This window comes from Pteropus vampyrus, unplaced genomic scaffold (assembly GCF_000151845.1).
Source record: "Pteropus vampyrus isolate Shadow unplaced genomic scaffold, Pvam_2.0 Scaffold19, whole genome shotgun sequence".
Taxonomy (NCBI): Eukaryota; Metazoa; Chordata; class Mammalia; order Chiroptera; family Pteropodidae; genus Pteropus; species Pteropus vampyrus.
The window spans coordinates 14,090,137-14,113,811 of NW_011888800.1; the positions used below are offsets into that span (position 1 = coordinate 14,090,137).

The 23,675-nt window shown below is 32.7% G+C and overlaps 1 protein-coding gene across 1 annotated transcript in view; it reads right to left on the reverse strand.

Moving 5' to 3' along the window:
• SPPL2A (signal peptide peptidase like 2A) overlaps positions 1 to 19,827 on the reverse strand; it is a 31,235-nt gene extending 11,408 nt beyond the window's left edge. Inside the window, exons 1-14 of the mRNA XM_023527717.1 lie at positions 19,822 to 19,827; positions 17,232 to 17,351; positions 16,722 to 16,904; positions 16,204 to 16,293; positions 15,630 to 15,763; positions 12,823 to 12,974; positions 10,230 to 10,326; positions 9,686 to 9,787; positions 8,603 to 8,684; positions 7,984 to 8,058; positions 4,737 to 4,793; positions 4,490 to 4,543; positions 3,969 to 4,071; positions 1,343 to 1,420 (exon numbers count right to left, since the gene is read on the reverse strand). Coding sequence (XP_023383485.1) covers positions 1,343 to 1,420; positions 3,969 to 4,071; positions 4,490 to 4,543; positions 4,737 to 4,793; positions 7,984 to 8,058; positions 8,603 to 8,684; positions 9,686 to 9,787; positions 10,230 to 10,326; positions 12,823 to 12,974; positions 15,630 to 15,763; positions 16,204 to 16,293; positions 16,722 to 16,904; positions 17,232 to 17,351; positions 19,822 to 19,827 — 1,333 coding nt within the window. The remainder of the gene's footprint in view (positions 1 to 1,342; positions 1,421 to 3,968; positions 4,072 to 4,489; positions 4,544 to 4,736; positions 4,794 to 7,983; positions 8,059 to 8,602; positions 8,685 to 9,685; positions 9,788 to 10,229; positions 10,327 to 12,822; positions 12,975 to 15,629; positions 15,764 to 16,203; positions 16,294 to 16,721; positions 16,905 to 17,231; positions 17,352 to 19,821) is intronic.
• Between the last annotated feature and the right edge of the window lie 3,848 nt (positions 19,828 to 23,675).

Genomic DNA, 23,675 nt, shown 5'->3' on the forward strand with positions numbered 1-23,675 from the left:
TTTTAACTCCTTCATTGAAGTGATGGTTTTCAAATATTTGAAGACATTTTTACCCTATGTTGTCTTCTCATAATTTCATTATTTTCCTAGATAGTAATTAGGAGAGACATTTTACAGAACTTCTGAAAATTTTGGAAACTGGTATTTCAATTATAATTACCCTAATCATCAATCATAGGTAAAGAAGTAATTCAATAAAGTCTCAATTATTTGTCACTATTAAGGATTTGAGTTGGTCCACATTTTAGATAACTAAAATCTGTACCTATAGGTACTAACGGTTGCTTTGAAAGATATTCCTAATATTGATTATATACTTCCTGAACTTCTTCAACAAAAGTATACCAAACATCATTTGATCTTTTCTTAATGACTCAGGGTCTCATTATGAACATAGGACCTCAGAGTTTTGGAGCTAGATGGGCCTTTACAGACAATTTACTCTTTCGCTTCATTTTATAGATGAGGCAATGGAGAATCAGGGAAGTTAAGTGAGTTGCCCAAAGTTAAACAGCAGAATTGACAGACAGTCCTATTATATAACTTCATTGAGTGTTCTTTTATTGTATCACTGTGACTCTCTTATTGTGACTCTATTATGTTAATAACCTTACAAAGTACCATACATAATGGCCTCAGATTGCTTTTCTTATTTCTTTATAGATTTTTCTTTTTTTTTTTTTTCCATCTTTTCACTCACTTAACTGTTCTTTCTTATTGTCAGAGTACCTATTTCTAGCAACAGCCTTCTCTACTACTAATGTATACTTTTAATTTACTGGACTTAATTCTACTGTGGAATTGAAAACCTTGCTAGAACAGTATCTAATTGGCTCTGGTGCAGGCCCCTTACCTAAGTATAAAGAACTTCGGTGTATGGACTTTGAGATAATCTATTTGATATATTCAGAAGTATTAAAGTTATTTTTTGGCTCCCTTTCTGTTCTTATCTGTTTTCAATAATACAGAGAGGTAAGTAACAACTACCTCTGCTGTCCTAAGTAAGATGTTATTTTGCCATAAATTCATTTATATAAACACAAAATTATCCATACAGTATTTTTTTAAAAAGTCTAATATTATACAACTTATTGACTACTTATGTGCCAGGTGCTTTAATAAGCATTTTCTATATAGAACCTAATGTGTTTCTTTCACATATAACTTCCTTTTTAAACTTTGAAAACTTTGTGATATAGGTAGTATAATTATCCTTTTTTGAAGGAAAAAGAATTATCTTATTAGTTAATGGTAAAGAATTAGAATCCTTATTTTCAGACCTCTACCTTTTCCTACAGATAATACAATTCAACATAATAAAAAGAAAAAACAAAAAATTTACCAATTGTGGAGGAGACATAGTATATAGAAGAAGAACCAGTCTGTTCATCAAATCTTCTACAGTATGCAATCAACAGACCTTAAAAAAACAAAACAAAAAAACATTCCATGTTAAACAACAACTGTAACACAAATTCAACTGTTAACTGTGGCAATAGTACACGTTGTATTTAACCTTCATTTTTGCATCATAAGAACAATGAAGTACCTCAAATTCTGGACAAAATTTTATATGCTAATTTTTTGTACTTAATGCCATATTTTAAACATTCCTCCAAGCCATTAAACAGTCTTTAAAAACATGATTTTATTAGCTGCTTACTATTTCATGTCATGGAGAAAATTGTTTATATTTCTGTTGTATCAGTTGTAATATTTTCTCTTTCGTTTATAATTTTATTGATTTGGGTAGTCTCTCTTTTATTCTTGGTTAGTCTAGCTAAAGGTCTGTCAATTTTGTTATCTTTTTAAAGAACCAACTCTTAGTTTTGTTAATCTTTTCTACTGTCTTTCTGTTCTCTGATTTATTTCTACTCTAATCTTTAGTATTTCCTTCTTTCTACTAACTTTGGGCTGAGTTTGTTCTTCTTTTTCTAGTTCCTTAAGGTGTAAAGATAGGTTGTTTGTGATCTTTCTATTTTCTCCATGTATATGCTTATCGCTATAAACTTCCCTCTTATAACTGTTTTTGTTGCATCCACAAGTTTTGGAATGTTGTGGTTCATTTTTGTTTGTCTCAAGATACTTTTTCATTTTTCTTTAAAATTTTTCTTTGATCCATTGGTTGTTTAATTTTCCTGTGTTTATGAATTTTCCAGTTTTTCTCTTGTTACTGATTTCACAGTTCATACTACTGTGGTCAGAAAATACTCTTGGCATGATTTCATTCTTCTTAAATTTGCTAAGATTTATTCTGTAGTCTAACATATATCCTAGAAAATGTTCTGTGTGCACTTAAGAAATATGTGTATTATACTGTTGTTGGATGGAATGTTTTGTATATGTCTGTTAGATCCATTTCATATACAGAATAAAGAAAATATTTTAAAGACAGCATTTTAAAAAACCATATTGAAAAGCATCAAAGAAGGCAATTTCAAATTGTGATCTAAGTCTCCCTCATAGAATAAAATGACTTGGAATTTTAATACAAAGAGTTCAAATAAAAATTAAATATAAGCTCCCATTTGTAAATATGCATGTATGCAGAAATAACCCATTTTACTACCTATTTCTTTTAAGAAATCTGTTGACCCTTTCCAAAGAAGTTTCAATTGTATTTACTGATTTAACACTGTTATAAAACAGTAAAAATGACACTTAACTATTTCAAAATCATAGAATAATTTTATTATTTTTATTGGTTGTTTGAATTAATTAGTTTTGGTTCCAACATAATTAATCAAATAAGTTTCTTGACAGTCCTTGTTATTTTTATTATATTTGCTGTTTAATTACATTTCTGCGTGCTTAAAAAAATGGTATTCCCTCCCCCCAAATCAGAAATATAGCTTTTACAATTAAGTCATGTATTGTGAAAAATTCTGCTGTTTGGGAAAATACTTGTTTGGGACCTTTAACATTTACTTCAAGAAAGTAAAATTTATATACTTTTTCCCTCAATTCGATGCTAAGTGCTATATACAAGATTTTATATAGCACTTGGTGTAGAAGTAATAAAATTAGGGACAAGATTAAAGGTATCTGACAAATCATAAAGTTACTCAGTAGAATGCTCTCCCTACTTTATTTGAATGGAGACTCACTGAACTAAGACCAGTTGCCAACACTGGACTCTGGCACACCAACTCACAAGGCAACACTGTTAAATTCTCCCTCTACCTGGCTTTGCTATGTAAATGAAAGAGTTTTTTCAGACGAGCTAGTACTCTTTACCCATCCATAGGCAGTTAGTACACAAGGAGACTGTAAGAAAAGTGAGGAAGGACAAACTGTCAGCTGATGAGAAAGATTAATTACTTCTAAATTAGTTTATTAATGAGCTAGGATTAAGTTTATTCTATAGGTAGCCCAGTTAGGAAAACACCATCAGAGATGGGAAAATGATGCAGAACTGCAATCACCATCAGAGATGGGAAAATAATGCAGAACTGCAGTCACTGTCAGAAAAGACACGCTGAGAGGTGACTGACTCTCACTACATGCCGTATTTTTGGGTATCACAGTGCCCTACAAGCTGGTGTTCTACTATGTTTCCCCTCTTAATCATGACTTTGTCTAGTATTCTTAAACTACTTTTCCTAAAATATAACTATTATTTAAAAATAGAAAAGAAACTTTAATGGATTTGGTATTATTACCTTTGACTTTTAAAAAGGGTGTAATATATATTATACTTTCTTGGGAAAGAATGTCAAACTGATCCTAGTTGCTTCATCTAAGACACTTTTTCAGTCATGGAAGATATACTTTGGTCGTTACCAATTAGGCTTTATCTTCCATACCTCAAAATGTTTTTCTTTCTATGTTACTGATCCCAGCTCTACTGATATATTTAATACAGAAATATTTAATACAAAGTAGGTAACTTTTAACAGATACTATGCATTTGAGAATTTTAAACCATCAGTATATTTTTAGTGAAATTGTTACAAACAATTGCTTACCTGGTACAATAATGTCTCCAAAACCCAATATTGAAACTGGCATGAGGCACACACTCATTACTGAGAAATGGGCCAGCTTTGGTACCCTGATGACTACTGGTAACTGTAATTAAAAAAAAAAAAAAAGGCCATCGATAAACCTCTTAGGAATCTTTACCCATTTCTTTTAGAAAAGGAAGGATTAGTATTAGAACAATTGTTTTAACATTTTAAAATTGACATTTATAAGAACTTGAAATTAGAGAACATAAACTAGACACATATATACTCAATGTATCAGAAAGCTTGAAAGAAAGAGATTTGTAGTGCGAGAAAAATGAAACCCAACACACATATAGGGTTAACAGTATTAATCCAATATTCCCATATCTAACCTTTTTTTTTTTCCTTTTTATCAAAAATAGGACTCAGGCCTTGAAACAGATTTTTTTTGCAATCTGAATTTTTTTCCCCAAAGAAGAGTCTTTTCTCAGAGGGTGTGATTTAAAGTCCAATGAACATATCTGAAATACAATCCTTACTTTCTCATGGGGAGCTGAGGGTTGAGCAGTGGCTTCCACCAAGTTTCCATCATTCTAGGATGAAACCCAAGTCAATAGGTATTTAATAATTTAGAATAACTGAGAAAAGGGCTATATTTTGTGAGAAATAAAGTTTTACAATACCGTAACATGCACTACATGACCAATGAGTTACACAGGAAGGCAAAATTATAAACAGGACACACATACATACACTGGCAACCATTTGTTTAATTGCCATCGCTACCTTTTCATTATTTCCAAAAGGTCCAGCTGCAAGTTCAACCATGATACTCTCGCCGTTCTAAAATTGAGAAGATGAAAGAAACTGTCCAATCATTTAAAGAGAACAACCTACCAGTATTCAAGAATGATTTGGCCCCATTGCTCATGGCCTACTGTAAATTGTTGAAAAATGGGCTGTAGACTGCTATCTCTGTAGATAGTAAAATCTGGAGTCATCTAAAACAAACTCACCTAACACACTGTTCCACTTTATCAGAACTCAGCAATTATCAAAAACTGACAGATAAGCCACACACTTATTAAAGTGAAGCTTTAAACACTGATTTGTATTAACAACTAGTATCTAGCATTTCTAATCAGCTACAAATTTTAAGTGCTTATAGTTATATCATATACTAAGTGTCCTTAGTCTCTTTAACAATCGCAATAGGGACACAAGAAACACTAAAATTTTTAATATTTAGATTTGAATAAATATACATTTGACCTCTGGCTACTCACCACAATAACAAAACAATGAGGCCAAACTTGAACAGACCCAACCCTAAAGAACTTGAGAAGTTTCTCTAGCCTGACTCCTTTCCAATTTCAGCCCTGCCTACTTTTTATGTCCCAATCAAAACATTAACCTTAGCTGAATTTCCTCCCTTGTGTTTGGCTAAGTCTTTTAATGTGGGCTGTGTGAGTTCATTAAAAAGTTCTTTCCTGACAGCCAAGTGTGTTGTGGAGTGAGGAAACATTTTGAGGTTAGCAAGCTAAGACTGCGTGAGCGCCCATCGTATGCTTCACATTATAACAAATGTATCACTAAAACGGGTAATGGGAAGATAAATAAATGCTGAATTTTAGGTAAATTTGATTTACTAACTATAATATTTTCCATGTGGGTGGGGTGCATAGGAGATATCGCTAGAGTATTTTTAAGAGGCCTTCACTGATACCTGAGCTGAGTAGAAAGAAGGATAAAATCCCCAGCTACAGAAATCTTTTCTTCATGTTAAGCTTCGGGTTACAGAAGGGTTAAGTTACAGGAGTTTAGGAAAATAAACTAGTATTAAATACAGTTTCTTCCAGCAAACTCCCATCATGTGATTCAATTTCTCGATAAAGAGTTCATTTTGGTTTGTTTTCTAATTATTTTTAAAACATTTAACTGAAGACCGTCATTGACATACTCTCATATATTCAAAGATATCTGAGTAACTACTATTTGTAAGATACTATACCAAGTACGGTGGTGGAGGAAAAAAATGAAGAAAGGCTCTTACTACCTGTACTAATGGCTAACTGCTCTGCCAACTCATTAAAGTTTACTATACCAGATTCAAGAACATGCTTAGAATGCTCAATATTTAATTCCTGAAATTTTCATTGAAAATCACAAAAATCAGACATATCTGATTCTCATTTCAAATTATGTACTATGGCCTTAATAAAAACAAACAAGACTGAGAAGGTGTTAAAGTAAATCTTTAACAGTGAATAGCAAAGAGCACTTCAGTTTTTTCTACCAGATCGGATTACTAGAAATCACATTCCTAGTCAGTGGGAACGAAGATGGAAAAGATGAAAAATCCCCTAAGCACAGAAGGAAGAAAGTAGGCTTAAAGATATCTTGATTATTACCTTATACCTTTAAAATTCTAATACTTTTTATGTGTAGAAAATAGTTTGCTGGCAGATACTTTTGGCATCTAAAAAGTGATACTAGTGTTCAAATAGAATGGTTAAGAATTTAGTCATAGTTTATAGCTATAGCCACTGTAAAATATATGACTACCTGTTGACCTATGACAATGGCTTTGTAGAGAGAATACTTTCATTACGAGATCTCTGAAAGAGTGACTTACAGAGATGTTTTATTGAACCGAAAAAACTGACACAAGCTAGGACAACTTTAGATAGAATTTTTAAAAATAGAAAATTAACAATTTTTGTTATAATCCACAATATCAGTTCTATGCTTTTGTAGATTACTATCACAAATGAAGTCAGTTAGTCAAATGGCTCATCATCAAGGTGTGAACATGTGCTAGTAAAAAAGTTTGGGTAGCTGTGATTTGGGGCAGTTAACTAACTACATTTGTTACCTAGTTGCAATTTTAGCTCCCCGATGGAGCACATACTTGTTGTCTTATGCCATTACAGCAAATATCAGAAGTGCAGAGTTTTACAGTGATTTCACAGATGGTAGGCTGGGTTTAAGAACAGATAAAGAACCAATGGGAATATAAGTAGTGATTATAGTATCAAATACTAAATATATGAGAGTGACAAAGGAGAAAGAGATGATATATTTATGAAGCAAGACTCAAAATAAAATGGGGAAAGTGGGAGGATTAAGCAATAATTAATAATATATTCATGAGACAGGAATAGGAACAAGGTGAAAAAATTGGGCGAGTAATGAAAGATTACTACACTCACCCAACACCCCTTCCTTATTCTGGGAACAGCATCACCATTTTATTGAGGAACTAGTGGCAGAGCTGTGAATAGATGACCTAGGAAGCTTCCAGTTGCTATGATTCTGACCTCATGGAAAAAGCCTGTCTGAGATAATGAAAAAATGGACAGAAACAGAGTGGGAGAGCATGTAGCCCTGCATCTAGTTTCTCCTAAGGCCACCTCCACCCTGGCCTCTACACACAGCCTCCAGAGATGGGACATTTTTAGTATAAAAGGGTAGGTTGGATTCTGTCAGTAACAACTAAGAGATTTTTTACTAATGAAGAGGGAAGATAAAATGCTAGCAATATTCTTTCACACAATGGATTAGAAAACTGAAGCACTAAGAGCTAAGTGACTTGTCCAGGGTTACAAGGTTATGGAGCTACACTTTAGGTCTTCGGATTTCCAGTGTGGTGCTCTTTCTTAGTCTCAAATAAGGACTACAGAAATAAAAGCAGTGTTGATATTTCATTATTTTTGTATTCTACATTGCCTACAGCAAACATTTATTTTATAATCATAAGAAAAGTTACTTTAAAAAGGGTAGGAAGCAAATTTATAGACATTCTCATGTTCGCATCAGCCAGGAGACATTTTTTATTTAGCTGAATGTCTTAAAGGTTTGACAATATCCTTTATTAAAATGCCAATTTCAGTGACAATTTTCTGACAAAAATTAGATCTCACTCAGTGGTAAACATCTGCATAATCAATAATCTAAGGGCAGGGTTAAGATTCTCTTTTAGCATGTTAACATCTTTTAGCATGTTACTCGTGGATTTCAAAAAATATCATACCTTTGTGATGAATGGTGTTATGAAAACAAAAAATACATCATAGAGGAGGAGGAGGCCTAGAAGTATCACACATGACTGTTGAAGAAAGAAACAAATTTAAAGGTCAAACTTACCATGTCTAAATTAAGAGATTATTTTTCAAGTTACAAATAAACTGTGAGCATACATTTGAACACTATATTTTTAAAGCATTTAATGATTATTCTATTTGTAGTTTTATTCTACAAATCACATCAAAACTTTTATCTTCTTTATCTAAATCTTTTTTGTTTAAAAAAAAAAAGAATCACTCAAATGTTCTTCCCTGATATTTAGTCCTTTATGGATTTTATGAATTTGTCATATTATATGAATGATTAAAAATATTTTAGCTAGCAAGTCAGTGGTTATCTGGGGCTAGGGACTAGAACTGATTGCAAAAGGGCATGATAGAGCCTTTGAAAAAATGAGAAATGTTGTTGGACTTGATAGAGATGGTGGTTACAAAGTTACACATTTATAAAATTTCAACAAACTGTACACTTAAAATGGGTGCATTTTATTGTATGTAAATTACACCTTAATAAAGTTGTTTTAAAAAGAAAAAACTTGTTTTAGCTAGAAAAGCAGTATACTTTACCTTGAAGTTGGGTAACTTCAGTGTTTTAATTAAATTCAGACAGAAAGCAATTCCCAAGATATCCTGTAAAATCCAAGCCCACCTAAAATCAAAAGAGGTTACTCTACTGTTTTATCCAGTTATTTTTGATGGAACTTTTCAAAAGAAGCGATCACTAAAATAATACTGTTCAATTGCTATAATTTGACTATTTAATAATTAAGCAGCAATTATAACAACAACAAAAAAACCTGTCAGAGTCTCCATATTTAATAATTTACTGTCCTAGTAGAATAATGAATACTACACTAAGAAAAAGTTGAATGGCTATCTCAGAAAAATGTATATCAGAAATAAGTGCATATTTATCTTTAATCTTTGAATTTATACACGTCTCTTTCTAGAAAGGTAACTCATCACAAGGATATTGGTGTTAATACATGCCCAGGTAGCCAGAATATAAAGGAAACAAGAGCTATACAACATACTTTATCAGAAACTGATATGAATAATTATCAATTGATTTATCACACCTGAAGCTGCCTAAAAGTATATGAACTTGACACCTAAATTTTAGACCATTAAATCATTTGGGCTTTAATGATTTTATTAAAAAACCATTAAACAAACTTAAATATACATTTTTTTCTGGTCATCTTTCCTGCAAATAGACAGATACTCATGTATTTTCTTATATCTCCTTCTTTATTAAATAAAAGGTAGCATATTCTAGATATTCTTTTGCACTTTGCTTTTTTCACTTATAAATATATTCTGGAAATCACTGCATATCAATTCATAAGAGATTTTCCTCATTCTTTATAGGTGTATTGTACTCCATTGTGTGGCTATATAATAATTAAGTACATTTTTGAAGTTTATTTCAGCTTAAATGTTTAAATCATGATTCATATTTCCTTCTCTATATAATGTCAAGTCTATTCTCTATATCACAACAAATCTGCTTATTTAAGAAGTAACTTTTTTCAAGACTATGGTGTTCTGGGGTAAAAGCAAAAAACTTCCATAATAATCATAACAAATAATTATCAGGGCAAGATATACAATAATCCATCCTTAATCTAAAAGCAAATTGACTCATACCTATCTTCATTTCGAAACACAGCCCAAACAACAGCTACTGCTATGCACAGTCCAGAGAGAAAAATAAGTCTCACTTCAATGCTTTTGCTGCAACACACAATCCTAAAAAACAGATTGAAATAGGTTAACTCTGCAGATGAAATAAACTGTTCACTTAATATGAGAAATGACAAATGTTAACCACAGTCACAAGAAAGCTACTGAAGTACCAATTTAAAAGTCTTGATTTTAAGTAAAACAAATGATACACAATAAAATAAAATATTTACCAGTTCAATAGGACTTTCTGTGATGACAGAAATGTTCTTTATCTGTGCTGTCCAACACAGAGGCCACTAGCCACATGGGGCTATTTATTTAGCACTTGAAATGTGGCTAATAGGCCTAAGAAATACGTTTTTAATTTTATTTAACTTTAATTAATTTAAGTTTAAATAGCCACATGTATATTGAACTGCACAGGTTTAAAATGAGACTCTAACTTTTTCTTGTATTGTTTTAAGTTACAAACACAAAAATAGGATTCCTCATAAGAGATACATACGTGCATTGTCCATATGGTATCTTACGAATTAGTGCAGCAAGGCAGTTGTACAGACTCATTGCTGATGCTATGCAGAAAATTGCTATCATAACATAAACTAGGAAAAAAAAAGACACTAAATTATATGAGAACCAAAAAAAAAGGCGACAGAGAAATATCTACACAAGCAATATTAATTCTTTAGCTTTCTCATTGGCTAATGAGAAAGTAATGAGGTACTTTCAATGCAATGACCATACTATAATCCGAATTGGTTACTAAACTGAAAATATTAAGATCCTGAGTTTTAAGAGTGGGTATTTTATGTGTTGTTTTAGTTACACTATACATTGGTAGGATTGCCTAGGGGGCTGAAACTGGCTCTACATTTTCTATCATTCAATGATTCAAAGTAACGTGTTTGTTAAAGATTTCTATGAAATGAGCTGTGGACTTTTATAAATATTCAATTTTAACGTAAGGAATGGAAGAATTAATAAACTATTACAAACACTTTTTAAAATGTAGAACTGAGACCTGATACATTAGCTATGCTACCTCTATTTTCCCATGGTGGAATTTATCTGTGATAAAACCAAACCTATTTAAACAAACCTTTTTTTTTATAATACAATACTAAGGTAGTTAAAATTGACAAGTGTTTTTCTATAGTAGGTACACTTATTTGAGAATTCTTTAAAATTAAAAACATTTTATCTCTTTGCTGTTAAAATGAAAGACGAAATTATTGTATTCTAAAATAAAATAAAAAAATATTCATTTTCTGAACTTTACCAAAACTTCATAATGAAAATGCAAATTTTACCTGAATTTTTCAAATTCTACTAAATTGCAGAAAACTGTAACTGTGCTGTGAGAAAGAGAGAGTAATCTAGAGGCAGTAAATCAGGAACAGCCACTTTCTAATTGGTGATCTTGGACAAATTACCATTTTAGTCCCTTGAGTCTCATCTTTAAAATGTAGTAATACCCATATCAAGGTTATTGTGAGGATAAGTTAATATATGTAAAATGCTTACAACAGTATCTGGTGCATAACAAGCTTTATATAATTGTTATTTATTGTCATTTTTATTATTGCTTATATACAGTAATATGAGTAGTAAGACAGACAAAGATTGCCAAGTCAAGTTAGAAAGTCATCCACCAAAGTCTCCAACCCAAGTTTGAAAACACGGTAGAAATCATGCTCTTGAAGCCATAACAGAGTTTTAGGTGTCTCATTCAGTGTCATACTATATCTAAGAAAATGATTAAGCATGGAAAAGAATTTGAGCATGACCATCATAAAATGGTAAGGGGAAGCCTAGCAATTTAACAGAGTCCCATTATTTAATTTATTAAGAAAAGGCAGCAATTTTAGCCATAAGAAATCAGTTGGAAGTAAATTAGATCTTGCAATATCACACAAGACATTCTGAATCATAATTAAATCCCATGTCCTAGGATAAGTTTCCTCCTACGTCAAAATTACATTTATAAACAGGGTCAACTTTTTAAATAGCAATTGGTTTAAGGAAATTTCTCATTAAAAAAAAACACACGTTTTATGGTAGGGTGGCGAAATCTCTTTTTCTATCAAAGACCACTAACATATTGTCTGAGGGTCAGACACAAACAATTGAAGGCTATCAAAATAGAAAAATTAATCGCTCAATGATATGATACAAATATCATCCTAGTACCCACTCTCCCAGCAATATATTGAAATCTGAGTGATATTCAAAGAATGATTTTTTTCTAATTGGAAATACACGTCATAAGTCGTATTTTTAATTGCTGCCACAGGACAAGAGAAATTGAATAAACTGAAACCTTAGGGCCTCAGTTTTCTAGTCCAGAAAATAGTACTAATGTTCTCCAAATAAGCACTGTAGCCTTTGGTGGTTTTGACAAAGGGTTTTTGCTAGTTCTCATCGAGCACATCTCCCTTTTCTCTGATCTCACCAGTCTCTCTTTGTGTTGTACATTGGTCAGAGATGGCAAATTTCCATCCTATCAAACCATTAAGATTGTTCAGGGGATGGACAAGCCATTACAGTTCCTACTTCTACCTTCTCAAAGGAAAAAATATCAGTTACTCTCTAGATCGCAGGCAAGTACCTGTGTGTCTTTAGATGTGTTATGATCCCAACTGTTTATAGAAGTAAAACAAAATTCAAGCAATATAACATCTTGATTTGCAAACTGAAAAAAAAGAATAAACTACATTTTGGGGATAAGCAGAGAAAATAATTCAGTAATCTGAATAGCCTTCTATTTCATGTAACTAAATATAGCCACCAAGAAGTCCTTAGTCTGCTCTTTAGATACTAGGCTATCAAGCTTTATCTGCAGAGAGGGAAATTTAGAAACCATAGCAATTCTTTCAAGTCATCCATGAAGAAGTGTTCTTATCTGAAGACATAGTACATTTTTAATCTGAATATTTTTATTCCAGAGTAATGCAGACCTAACACTTCTGACAATTTAAAAAGTTAATATCACTTCTTAATTATTTACTTAAGTTTTCCAGGTAGAAAAAGATAAATCTGGCAAAGTAAATAAAAAGATTGTACACCAAAAGTAGCAAATATAAAATATGATCTCTTACCTAACCATTTGTAGAAGAAATAAAGTAAGACCATCATAACACAGCAGATGACCACAAATATTACAACTGTTAGAGGACTAAATGTTAAATATTCTTCCTTCTTTCTTCTCATTTCTCTATCTTCAGTGTTTGTCACTGCCTTCATGTTTTCCCTGCATAAACATACACGGGAACTTCAACAAAACTCTGCCAAGCAGTTATTTTTAAAATCTATCTTTAACTTAAATTTTAAATTTGTTACTGATTATAAAGTAATATACTTTAAAAAAAATTGTACGCCAAAAAAGAAATATTTAATCCAGACAGAAAAAAACTCCCATAATTCTATACTCCAAAGATAATCTGTTATTAATCACTAACTTTTGAAACAGCGTTTTTTTCTGAAGGCAAAATTGTTAAAATGAATGACATTTATTATATAAACAAATTAATGTTTGTGGAATTTTACAATATTTAATTTGGATACCATACTGATGTAATAAATTTCAGACAATACCAATTCTTCTTACACACTTATCAATTGCACATAGTAAAGTACTTCCAAAGTTAGCTTCTTTCAAATGTAAAACTAAATTCTTCTATCCATCCACTCAGTATTTACTACATGCCTATTCAGTGCTCATCAATGTAATATGAAGGATTCGAAAGAAGTTCAAGACATAGCTTTGTTCTACCTTGATTTGAGATAGCAAAATATTATTTCTAATTCCTCCAATAACCCTTGCTAGGTCTCACAGCTAATAAAACAGAGATAGAAGCTGAAGAAGAAAGAGCCACAAGTGTCCTTTGTTGAGCAGTCTCTGTTCTGTCACTTACTATCTCCTCCCAGTCCTACGGAAGCCACTACATACTGTTCCATCGCCAATCCCGTCAACTTTGGTCTACTAAACTCTGTTCCCATCTTATCAGGTCTGCGGCTCAATACAAACTTCAGATTAAAAAAAAAAAAAAAAAAAAAGACTATTCTTATCAAATTGCACATTGGCCAAACTGCTTATTCACCAAGGTGTCGATTTCTTATTAGAAAATTGTTGATTGGGATGGCCACCACAGTACGCATCTATGACTTTAGGAAGGCTGCCTAGGATAAGAGAAAGGACAGAGTTTGGCGAGAGACACAGCAGCATCTCCCTGAAACTGAAGAGCTGGATGATGGGGTTATTAACATAAGTTTCAATAAAAGTGATATCTGAGTGGGAAAACATGCCAACTTTTGGTATCAATTATTACAAAGAGATACATTTAAAAACGTTTTTATCATAGTACATATGTGAGCCATAATAATGAAAGATTTATATATTCATATTGAGTGAGTGTACTAAAAAGCACCAGGCAATTTCTTGAAGGGAAAACATCTACTAGATTGATATCACATTAATTTGATACTATAAATCATCTGTTTAAAAAATTGTACTCTTAAATCTCTCAAGAGCCACAATGGGAGGGAAGCTAAGCTCTTTCATCCATGCCATCTTGAGTTTACGAAGCTTGAGGACCAGTGATTTCATTATAATAAGACTTAAGTCTCGACTGAAAAGTCTGTATATGGGACCAAGGCATCTTTCCTTTTTGCATAAGGTGCACCTTTCATATGGCAGGGTAATTCTGAGTTATGAGGTCCTGTTCTGGCAAATTTTCCCTTCCCTAAGCCTTATTCTCTTTCCCCTTCTTTTATCTTACTCTTTACTTGCTAAGTAATAGTCTTTATGTTCTTAATAATTCTACTTTTCATGAACATTTTTCCTGCACATTACAGTTTAAGAAGCACTACTCAAAAGAAACAATTTACATAGTAATGGAAGTACAGGGAGAATCTATATTAAATGGGAAAAGATGTTTAACAAATCAGTAGCTTTTGGGAAATTATAAAGTTTCACCGAATAATCTAGAAAATAATCTTGGAGATCTTATATAGTATGCTTCATAAAGATTAATAATGAAAAAAAAATGTTTACATGAAAACATGTGACTGATACATGTTGAACCATGTTTTCCGAATATGTAAAATATGTAAAGTTCAATCCTCCAGGAACCTAGACTTGTTAAACTCTAAGATTTCGTTCTTGATGTAAGTCAATCAAATTTTAGTATTTTAAGTAATTACAAATAAGCTTATTAGCTTCGTTTAGTTGCAAATAAGCCCTTTTTAATGAAACCTATAGACCAATTCACAAGGTGAACATACTGTTCTTTATGAATGAAATAATATGCTCTGAACACATTTTTTTGTTCAGTTATAAATATGAACTGATATTGCCTGCTTTAATTTAGAGCCAAAGGTACATAACTATAATATTGGGTATAGGTTGTTATTAAATAGGGAAATCCAAATTTTATGTACATTTGGAATTTCTGTATTTAAATTAAAATATGGACACACTTAATATCCTTAGGACTCCTACAGCACTGAACAGAATGATAAGGTTGCACTGTAATGATTCAACTCAGAAGGAGCTGAAAAACTCCCCACCTCCTCTTACTTATTTTCTTCCAATCAAAATAAATAGGCATGTTAAGACACTAAGTATTTTCACCTTTTCTGGGAGAGATCATTAAACATCTTAATTTAAAGGAATCTTTGATGGAATTTCAATGTTTCTCTACCTCCAGAAGAGTCAAAGGAACCTATGACTCCCTTCTTCTCAGTCAAAAGTTAAATGACCTAATGCGGACAAACTGCAATATAATCTTAATGGCATCATATTCTGGGGTCAGGTAGAATTTTAAATGTCACATGATTAAAATGATTATCAAACAATAACTTTTAACCATATATTACAAAAACACTGAAGTATAATTAAACTTACAATTCAATTAGTCCACTCCAGTATCCTCCTAATGCCACTGTGGATACAGCAATTACAAAAATAACCACCACAGTATAGTCAAAGTTAGGCCATGATGGAGAATACATTTTCACAGTAATGTTATCTCCAAGAGTCTGAAAGGCAAAAAATAAGAATTAAAACACTGGGTTTAGTTTTCTTTTTATTACAGTGTATGTCAGTGTATGTCCATTTTCACTCCGGAATAGCCACTATACAACAGACAGTCAAGAATACTACAACTATTTTTGACAACATGATATATTCTCTTGTCAAAATTATGAGGCTAGACTTTGGTTTATTAAATCTTGAAAGGGCAGTGTTCCACACAATTAGAGATTTTGAAAGTAGAAACAAACACATATCCTTTCTACAGTCAGGGCTCTGAAACATCTTGTGTTAAATGAGAGGTGAATACTTCCCAAGTAAAGACTTGCTAGGCATTTACAGCTTCTCGATAGCAAATGGGGCACGTAAAATCATGTAAATATCAATGGTTAAAAGCAAAGAGCTGTTCTATTAATAAACTTTGTCTAATATGTAATTACTAATTTACCTGTTTCATATCTTTAAAGTCTTTGCGGTTTATAAATGCAATCAGTATTTTCACATCATGAAATGCAGATTTGTTCCCTGAGGGAGGAAACTAAAAGAAAAAAACATATTATGAAAACATGAAATACTAGTATTTTTACAGAATAAAATACAAATTATTCCATTAAATATAAGTATTACATCTTTTTTGAAGTCATAAAACAAACTTTCACATGTTCTTTCTCAATACAGTAAGCGTTCTCAAACTGATATATATAGGTATATCAAACACATGTACCACACACAGAGACACACATACATATACATATTTGTTCCTATCAAAGTCTTGTCTACTTTAGGAATAGAAAAGAAACTACAAAATTTTCCAATTTAATATATAACCAGAATGTTTATTTAAAAAGAATCCTACCATCAGATTATTCAAAACTCAGCCCCTAAAACACACACAAAGAAAATAATTTGATCTGTGAAATTTGATACCATGAGCTCAAAAGAAGTCATTACAGTTTCATAACTTACTAGGACACTGTTATTGGCAACCAACAACGCTTCAGCACCTCCTATTTGTGCAATTCGGGCTTTTTCAAGAAAATGGCAGGTTCCCCACTGTACCACAACTGCTTTGTTCTTTATTCCATCAGGGGGAATATCAGAAGTGTTGCATAGTGGTGTGGAAGTCAGATTCATCAAACTAATGGAAGTCTGAAAAAAAGAAATGTCTTTAATATGACAAATATCATATTTCACCCTAAATGCATTTAGTGACGAAGTATCTATTGGCTTAACACAAGTTTCTTTTAAGTTATAAATATTTTTTTATGACGATTAGGCTTTGAAGTATTTTAAAGTTCCCTAACTTATTTTTTTTCCACAGAGAGAAAAATATTTAAGCAAAAGCAATAAAATGAATATTACTTATTAATCACCATATATTACAATTAGTTCATATACTAAAACATAATCATCACTTATTTTCACCTCTCGATTCTTTCTATGATTACAAATAAATAGTAACTATGATTTACTTACTGCATTTTCTAGGGTACTTGGAAGAGCTGTCCAATGAGGGTTATATAGCATGCAATAGTCCTTAGACAGTAAAGGTTTGCCATTTCCAGACGCATGCAGGATTGCTTCCTCAGCAGCTGCCTAGGATGCGAACAATAATTTTCACACTGGTGATAATTTGGCTTGCCAACAGCTAAGGATTTTAATAAAGTTATTTATATACAGGTTTGACCACATTTCCGTAAAAGGGAAGATCTTCCAAAGAATTGTTTTCTTATTTGAGTAAATACTGAAAGTACACATTTGCTTAGAACACATCCTTTGAGGAAGTCAAGTCACTTTTTTATGGGGATATAACTATGGCTCTTGTTGTAAAGGGCCATATCCCAGGGAGGATTCTTGCTATAATGTGTTAACTTCAGTACTCCCTTTACAGTCTGAAACTTTCCTTCTCAATCTCTTAGGTGTTACTACTTCACTGTTTATGTTCTATAAAAAGAAAATTCACTTGAAACCCCTCAACCTGTCATACCTTCCATATTCTATGAGTAATAAGGATAAAAAAAAAAAAGTGCTATCTTTGGAAAAGAACCAAAGAAACTGGGACGTAAGAAACTGCAACTACTTATTCAAAAAGGCCAATTCAGAGTTTAAAGTGAGGAAAAAGAAGAGCTAGAAAAATGTTCTTTCCTTTTGTCTCATTTCTCACTACCTGGAAAGAAAAGAGAGACAAGAGATAAGAAGTAACTGGAAAGAATAACTATTGTACGTGGGGGTGGGAGTGGAGATGAAATGATGAAACATCCTAAAATAATTAGAATACCACTCCACGTCACAATTCCCTTCAAACATGGATCAATCCAAATCCTTCCTCTTTCCTCCTTTGAGCAAATCCTTCTCTAAAACATAAGAGAGAAAAAAGATTGCCTGGCAAATAAAGATGCTCTACTAAGCCTCCATCACTAAAGCATGCATTAGGGTTGAGCCACATAAAATATCTGATATTTGACCACTTTATATATAAAATTGATAATTAACACAAGTCAATCTGAATTTCTAAAGAGTACAGAAATGTTCTAATCCATGCTCTCCTACTTAAAACCTCCCTTGACCATTTGGTCAACAACTTCCACCAGTAAGGAGCCCATTACATTATGATATGCATCGTACGTAGCTATTAAAAAGAAAGAACCAGATCTACTTGTAGAAACAGATGTCCATACTAAGAAAAGCAAGTTCCAGGCAAAAATTTATAGTATAATCCTATTTTTATAAAAATAATGACCCCCCCAAAGCTCTTTATATATTTATATATATCTGTACATTTATGTATCTGCGCATTTATATGAGCTTGAAAGAGGATGTGGTGACAGACACACCAGGCTATAGAAAAAAAAAAGAAAAAGGAAATGAGAGGAAAACAAAGGTAAAGGTGAGGGTGTGAAAAGGGTGGAGAGAGAAACTTAAAAGTGAAAAAGAAAAAAATTCAAACAAAACAGAAAGGTAGAAAGTCCCTCTCCTATTATTCTGGCTTTCACAATCATACTCTCAGGGGTTTCTTTTTCTTTCCTTTTTTTTTCAGGGGTTTCTTTTATATCTTTCCAGACACTACCTATGAATATTTAGACTATATATAATATACCTATATTGTTTATTTTACACATGAGATATGAGATTATACTATATATTCTGCTCTATAGCTTTTCTAAAATTTAAAATTTAGAATTAGATTTTCCATATTGATACAGATAAACTACTACCTTTTACACAACTGTATAATATTCAGTGTTACTCTTATAATTACAAAAACTAAGAGATTAAAAAAAGCTTAAATGTCCAAGGATTTCCTATAATAATAGAAAATTCATCACTGATAAAATAAAAACAAAACTCATTAATATTAAGACGAAACAAATTGTAGTGGAAGATTAGTATAAAAGAGGAAAGTATAACCATACATGTTGTCGATTAGACTGAGTGTGGAACATGCAGCAAATTTCACGGCAAGCTAACAAAACATAAAAACTTAAGCATTTCCATTAAATTTTAAAACATTGTGGCAAAATTTCTTATAAAGTTTGTATAGCTTTAAAAATTCAGTTTATTAGCAATAGATGTCATGAGTTTTGGAATTAGAGACCTAGACAGAATGGCAGTTTGATCTTTTACTGGCGATATTACAAGTCATTTAATCTGTCAATCGACATCTTCAGTTTTGAGATGACAGTAAATGCCAACCTCATAAAGTTGTCATGAAGATTACGTTAGATGATGCAATTGTTTGCACATATTAAGCTCTTAATAAATGTTAACTATTATTATTAATAATACATCTAACACCTTGCCAAATACTTGTACCACGCAAAGAAATACAAGATAATTAGTGGTTGCTTAAGGTTTAGTGGGATGTGGGGATGGGGGTGATAAGCTAATGGTTATGGAGTTTCTCTCTTTAAATATACTTCATTTTTTAGATCGGCTTTAGAGTCACAGCAAAACTGAGCAGGAAATATAGAGTTTCCACATATCCGCTTACCACACACACGCATAGTGTCCTCCATTATTAACATCCGCACCAGAGTGGTGTATTTGTTACAATCAATGAACTTACATCCATCATTACCAAAGTCCATACTTTACAGTAGGGTTTACTCTTGGTGTTATACAGGTTTTGACAAATGCATAATGTCAGGTGTCCACCTGGCCTAAAAATCTTGTGTTCCACCTATTTGAAGATACTTTTTAAGGTGATGTAAATGTTTTAAAATTGACTTGGTAATGGTTACACACATCTGTGAATATATTAAAAGCCACTGAATTGTACACTTTAAATGGGTGAACTATATGGTATGTGAATTATAGCTCAATAAAGCTGTCCCCCCCCCAAAAAAAACACTAAACAAGAAATTATAGTCTTATTGAAAAGATTTAAAACAAATCTAAAGGTGAAAAGGATTAAAAAGTACAAATTGGCAGTTACAAAATAATGACAGGGATACAAAGCATAGTATAGGGGATAGAGTCAATATTACTTGTAATAACTGTGTATGGTGTCAAATGGGTACTAGATTTATTGCGGTGATCACTTCATAATAAATGCCTAATCACTATGTAGTACACCTAAAACTAATAGAATGTATATCAACTGTAATTGAAAAATAAATTTTAAAAAAACCTGGGACAGATTATCACAAATAGAATGTGATTAAAGTTAAGAGTTTCTAGTAAAAGCTTTTGTGGTTATAAGGGTGTTAAAAATGCAAATTCTTGGCCTCTATTCCAGATCTATTGTATCAGAGACCCTGGGTAGGTCATTTTTAATAAACTCTTCTTGAGATTCTGCTTGTTAAAGTTTGAGAACCACAGCTATAGAAGCAGTGCTTCTCAAGATTTAATGTGCGCACATATCACTTGGTGATCATATTAAAATTCAGATTTTGATTTAGGTCAGTACGAGTGTGAGATTCTACATTTCTAACAAGCTCCCAGGTGATGCTGATGCTGCTGGTCTATGAACTGTACCTTATGTAGCACGGCTATAAGAGAATACAGTAGTGGATATTATACCACTGTGGATCACTTAATTTGAGAAGCATAGAGAAAAAGGCTTGGAATTCAGTATCCCTTCAAATATTACAAGCACAAAATTAGGTTGAGATTCGTGGCCCACCCAGGCTGTTAGATCATCTGACAAAGACTCTATTGTGAGAGGGCAGGACACCTTCCTTTATATCTTCCAAGTTAGAGACATGCTCCAAAACATCTGAATTTTCCCCTCTGATCAACTGTGGTCCAGGCTTTTATGACTATTCAACTTTTAAAAAATATCTGTTTATATTTTCAATCAGTAATGACAATACTCTCTTTGTAAAAAGCTCAATATCAGGAGCTTGAAAGGATTTAGGGTAACATAATCGAGTGCTTTTATTTTATAGCTAAAACAGATCCAAAATGATCAAAATGGAAGTGGTCTCAGGGGGCAGGATTAGACCTGAGCTCTCCAAAACCCAGACCAGCAGTCTTTCAATTCTGCTTTCACTTCAAGTTCCTTCATGCAGCCAGATGCCCAAGCACCTTTTAGTGCCCAGCCATCACACTCCAGTTTTAATAATGGTTGCATATATCTCTGCATTAGCTGTTAACTCCTTCTTCCACAATAGTGGCATGGGTCTCCTACCACCACTCAAATTCTTCTAATATCCAATTAGTTCTTCCCACATCCTACATATCCCAAACTCTAAGTCCTTTCCTTGTACTCTTCAAAATACCCTCAATTCTAAGACTGTAGAACTCCATGGGATTCATTTCCCTATGACAACTGCTCCTTATTGCCTGCCCCAAATCCTCCTCTTCAAGCTAGTTTCTACAACCACTGCTCATGGAATCAAGCGTTCTTCCGGGCCATCAAATCATCAATCCCACACCAGTGCCTTTATTTTCTGCATTTTACTTGATTCTCACATGCAAGGAAGCAAGTTTATTAGCCCTGAGTGTGAAGTAACACTTTTTTTTGATGCAAATTTACTTCACATAATACTTCATGGGATGTCTGTTGTTCATGAACAATTCCTAATTTACTTGATTTCAGATAATTTTCCATCACCTTCTTTCTAAATCAAAGAATACTGATATTTAAGTCTATCTTAATGTTACAGTTGCCTATTCCTTTATTTTTTTCCTAAACAGCTTTGGTATGACATGTGTCAATGATTACCAAAAGTCTAAAGAAGAGCTGTAACAGCATGTACTATACTAACATCCTTGCAGGTGTGCTATCTCCCCATTTTCCCAGACCAATCAGACCTTAAAAAGAGGAACATATTTAAGGTCCTTTATGACATCAACATACTTGAGACTGCGTCAGTCTTGCTCTTGCTCTGACCTTCGAGTTCCTGTCCCTCGGGGCTACACCCTTGCTTTAAACTCCAGTCTCTTGGTAGTCCCAACTACGGGCATTTGAATTCCTGGCCTCTGTTCTAACAGCCTCCTGATGATGACTCACCAGTCCAATATTAACCCACTGGGAACAGGGCTGTTGTCCTACTGTCCAAGTTAACAGCACAGTTTGAGGATTCTTCTTTGACCTTGGCTCACAGGTTTAGTTTGTCTTCTACCTTTCTTTCTCCTTCAAAAGGTATCTTCCAGCATTAGCTCTATTTTCCAAATTTAAGTCTTCACATATTCCTTTTAAAAACAATAATTCTCTAGCTAAAAATTCATCTTACTATTTACCCTGTATCCGTGCCATCTTTTCGGTCTGCCAAGACTCTGTATCTTGGCCCATTTTTACCTGCTCAAGATTAAGCCTGAATAATGCAATACTTTTTTTATTTGTATGTTTTGTTGTTTTTTTTGAATAATGCAATGTTAACCCTTATCCATTTATATATTAAATTCCCTTAGAAAATGTTAACAGATTAGCCACACATGGTTCTTTTTTCCTAAAGATTATGCTCAGTAATATGTGTAGCAATTTCTTACTCTATATTATAGATCATTGCTTCTTGAACTTTAATGTTCTTTTTGAAATGCAGATTCTGATCCAGCAGGTTTTAGGTAGGCTTATGATTAAGAATTTCTAACAAGCTTCCAGGTGGTACTATGATGTTGGTCCACAGAATACATGGTTATAGACTTCATAAAGAACAGTAAAACTTGCCAGTCTTCCAGACATTGTTGGAATTTTCTCAAGAGGTGAGTCACATCGTACCTGCTAGTATAGCCAATGTTCGTGTTTTGACCAACAGTTCCCCCATTCCATACATAAGTTCTTTCAAAACTCTTCAGTATATGTATCGCTGGGTCCTAGCTTCCCTACAGTATGTGAGTTAAATGTGGTTTACGTTATTTCTATCATTCTCCATTAGAAATACTTAATTCTCCAGTTTCAAGGGGCAGTATGTGATTGTGATTAACTGCAACTCTCTTTTCAATTAACTCCCTGCAAAATTTCTTCATAAAATCTACAAATTTAACTATTCCTCTACTTTTAGAGACCAAATATGAGAGATGGGGCTTTTAAGTAAATTTTGTTAATAAACAGACTTTATTTATAATGAGAACTAGCAATTTTTTAAAAAACTATATTCCTAAACCAGAAGATATAAAGTTACAACGTAATCACTGAATGGTAAATGCTGAGGACCTAGTCATCTAACATTACCCTTACATCATGGCAATGTAGGAGGTGTTCCTTTCTTTACAAACATCTTTCTTTTTACATAGCTGTGAGTTTTAAGTCAATAGCAATACAGTAAAAGAGTTGAAAGGGGCCTCTACAGGAAAGGCAGAGGGGTAGTATGCCTGAATGACATATGTTCCAAAGTCAGGCCTAAGTAACTTTCTCATCATTCACTATTTCTATTCCTCTTTGCTCCCTAATAAGTTATATAATCAAGACAATCTATATTGTTTCTACACTCGCTTCCAGTATTCAAGGTTTATGGAAATGATTCACTAAAAGCA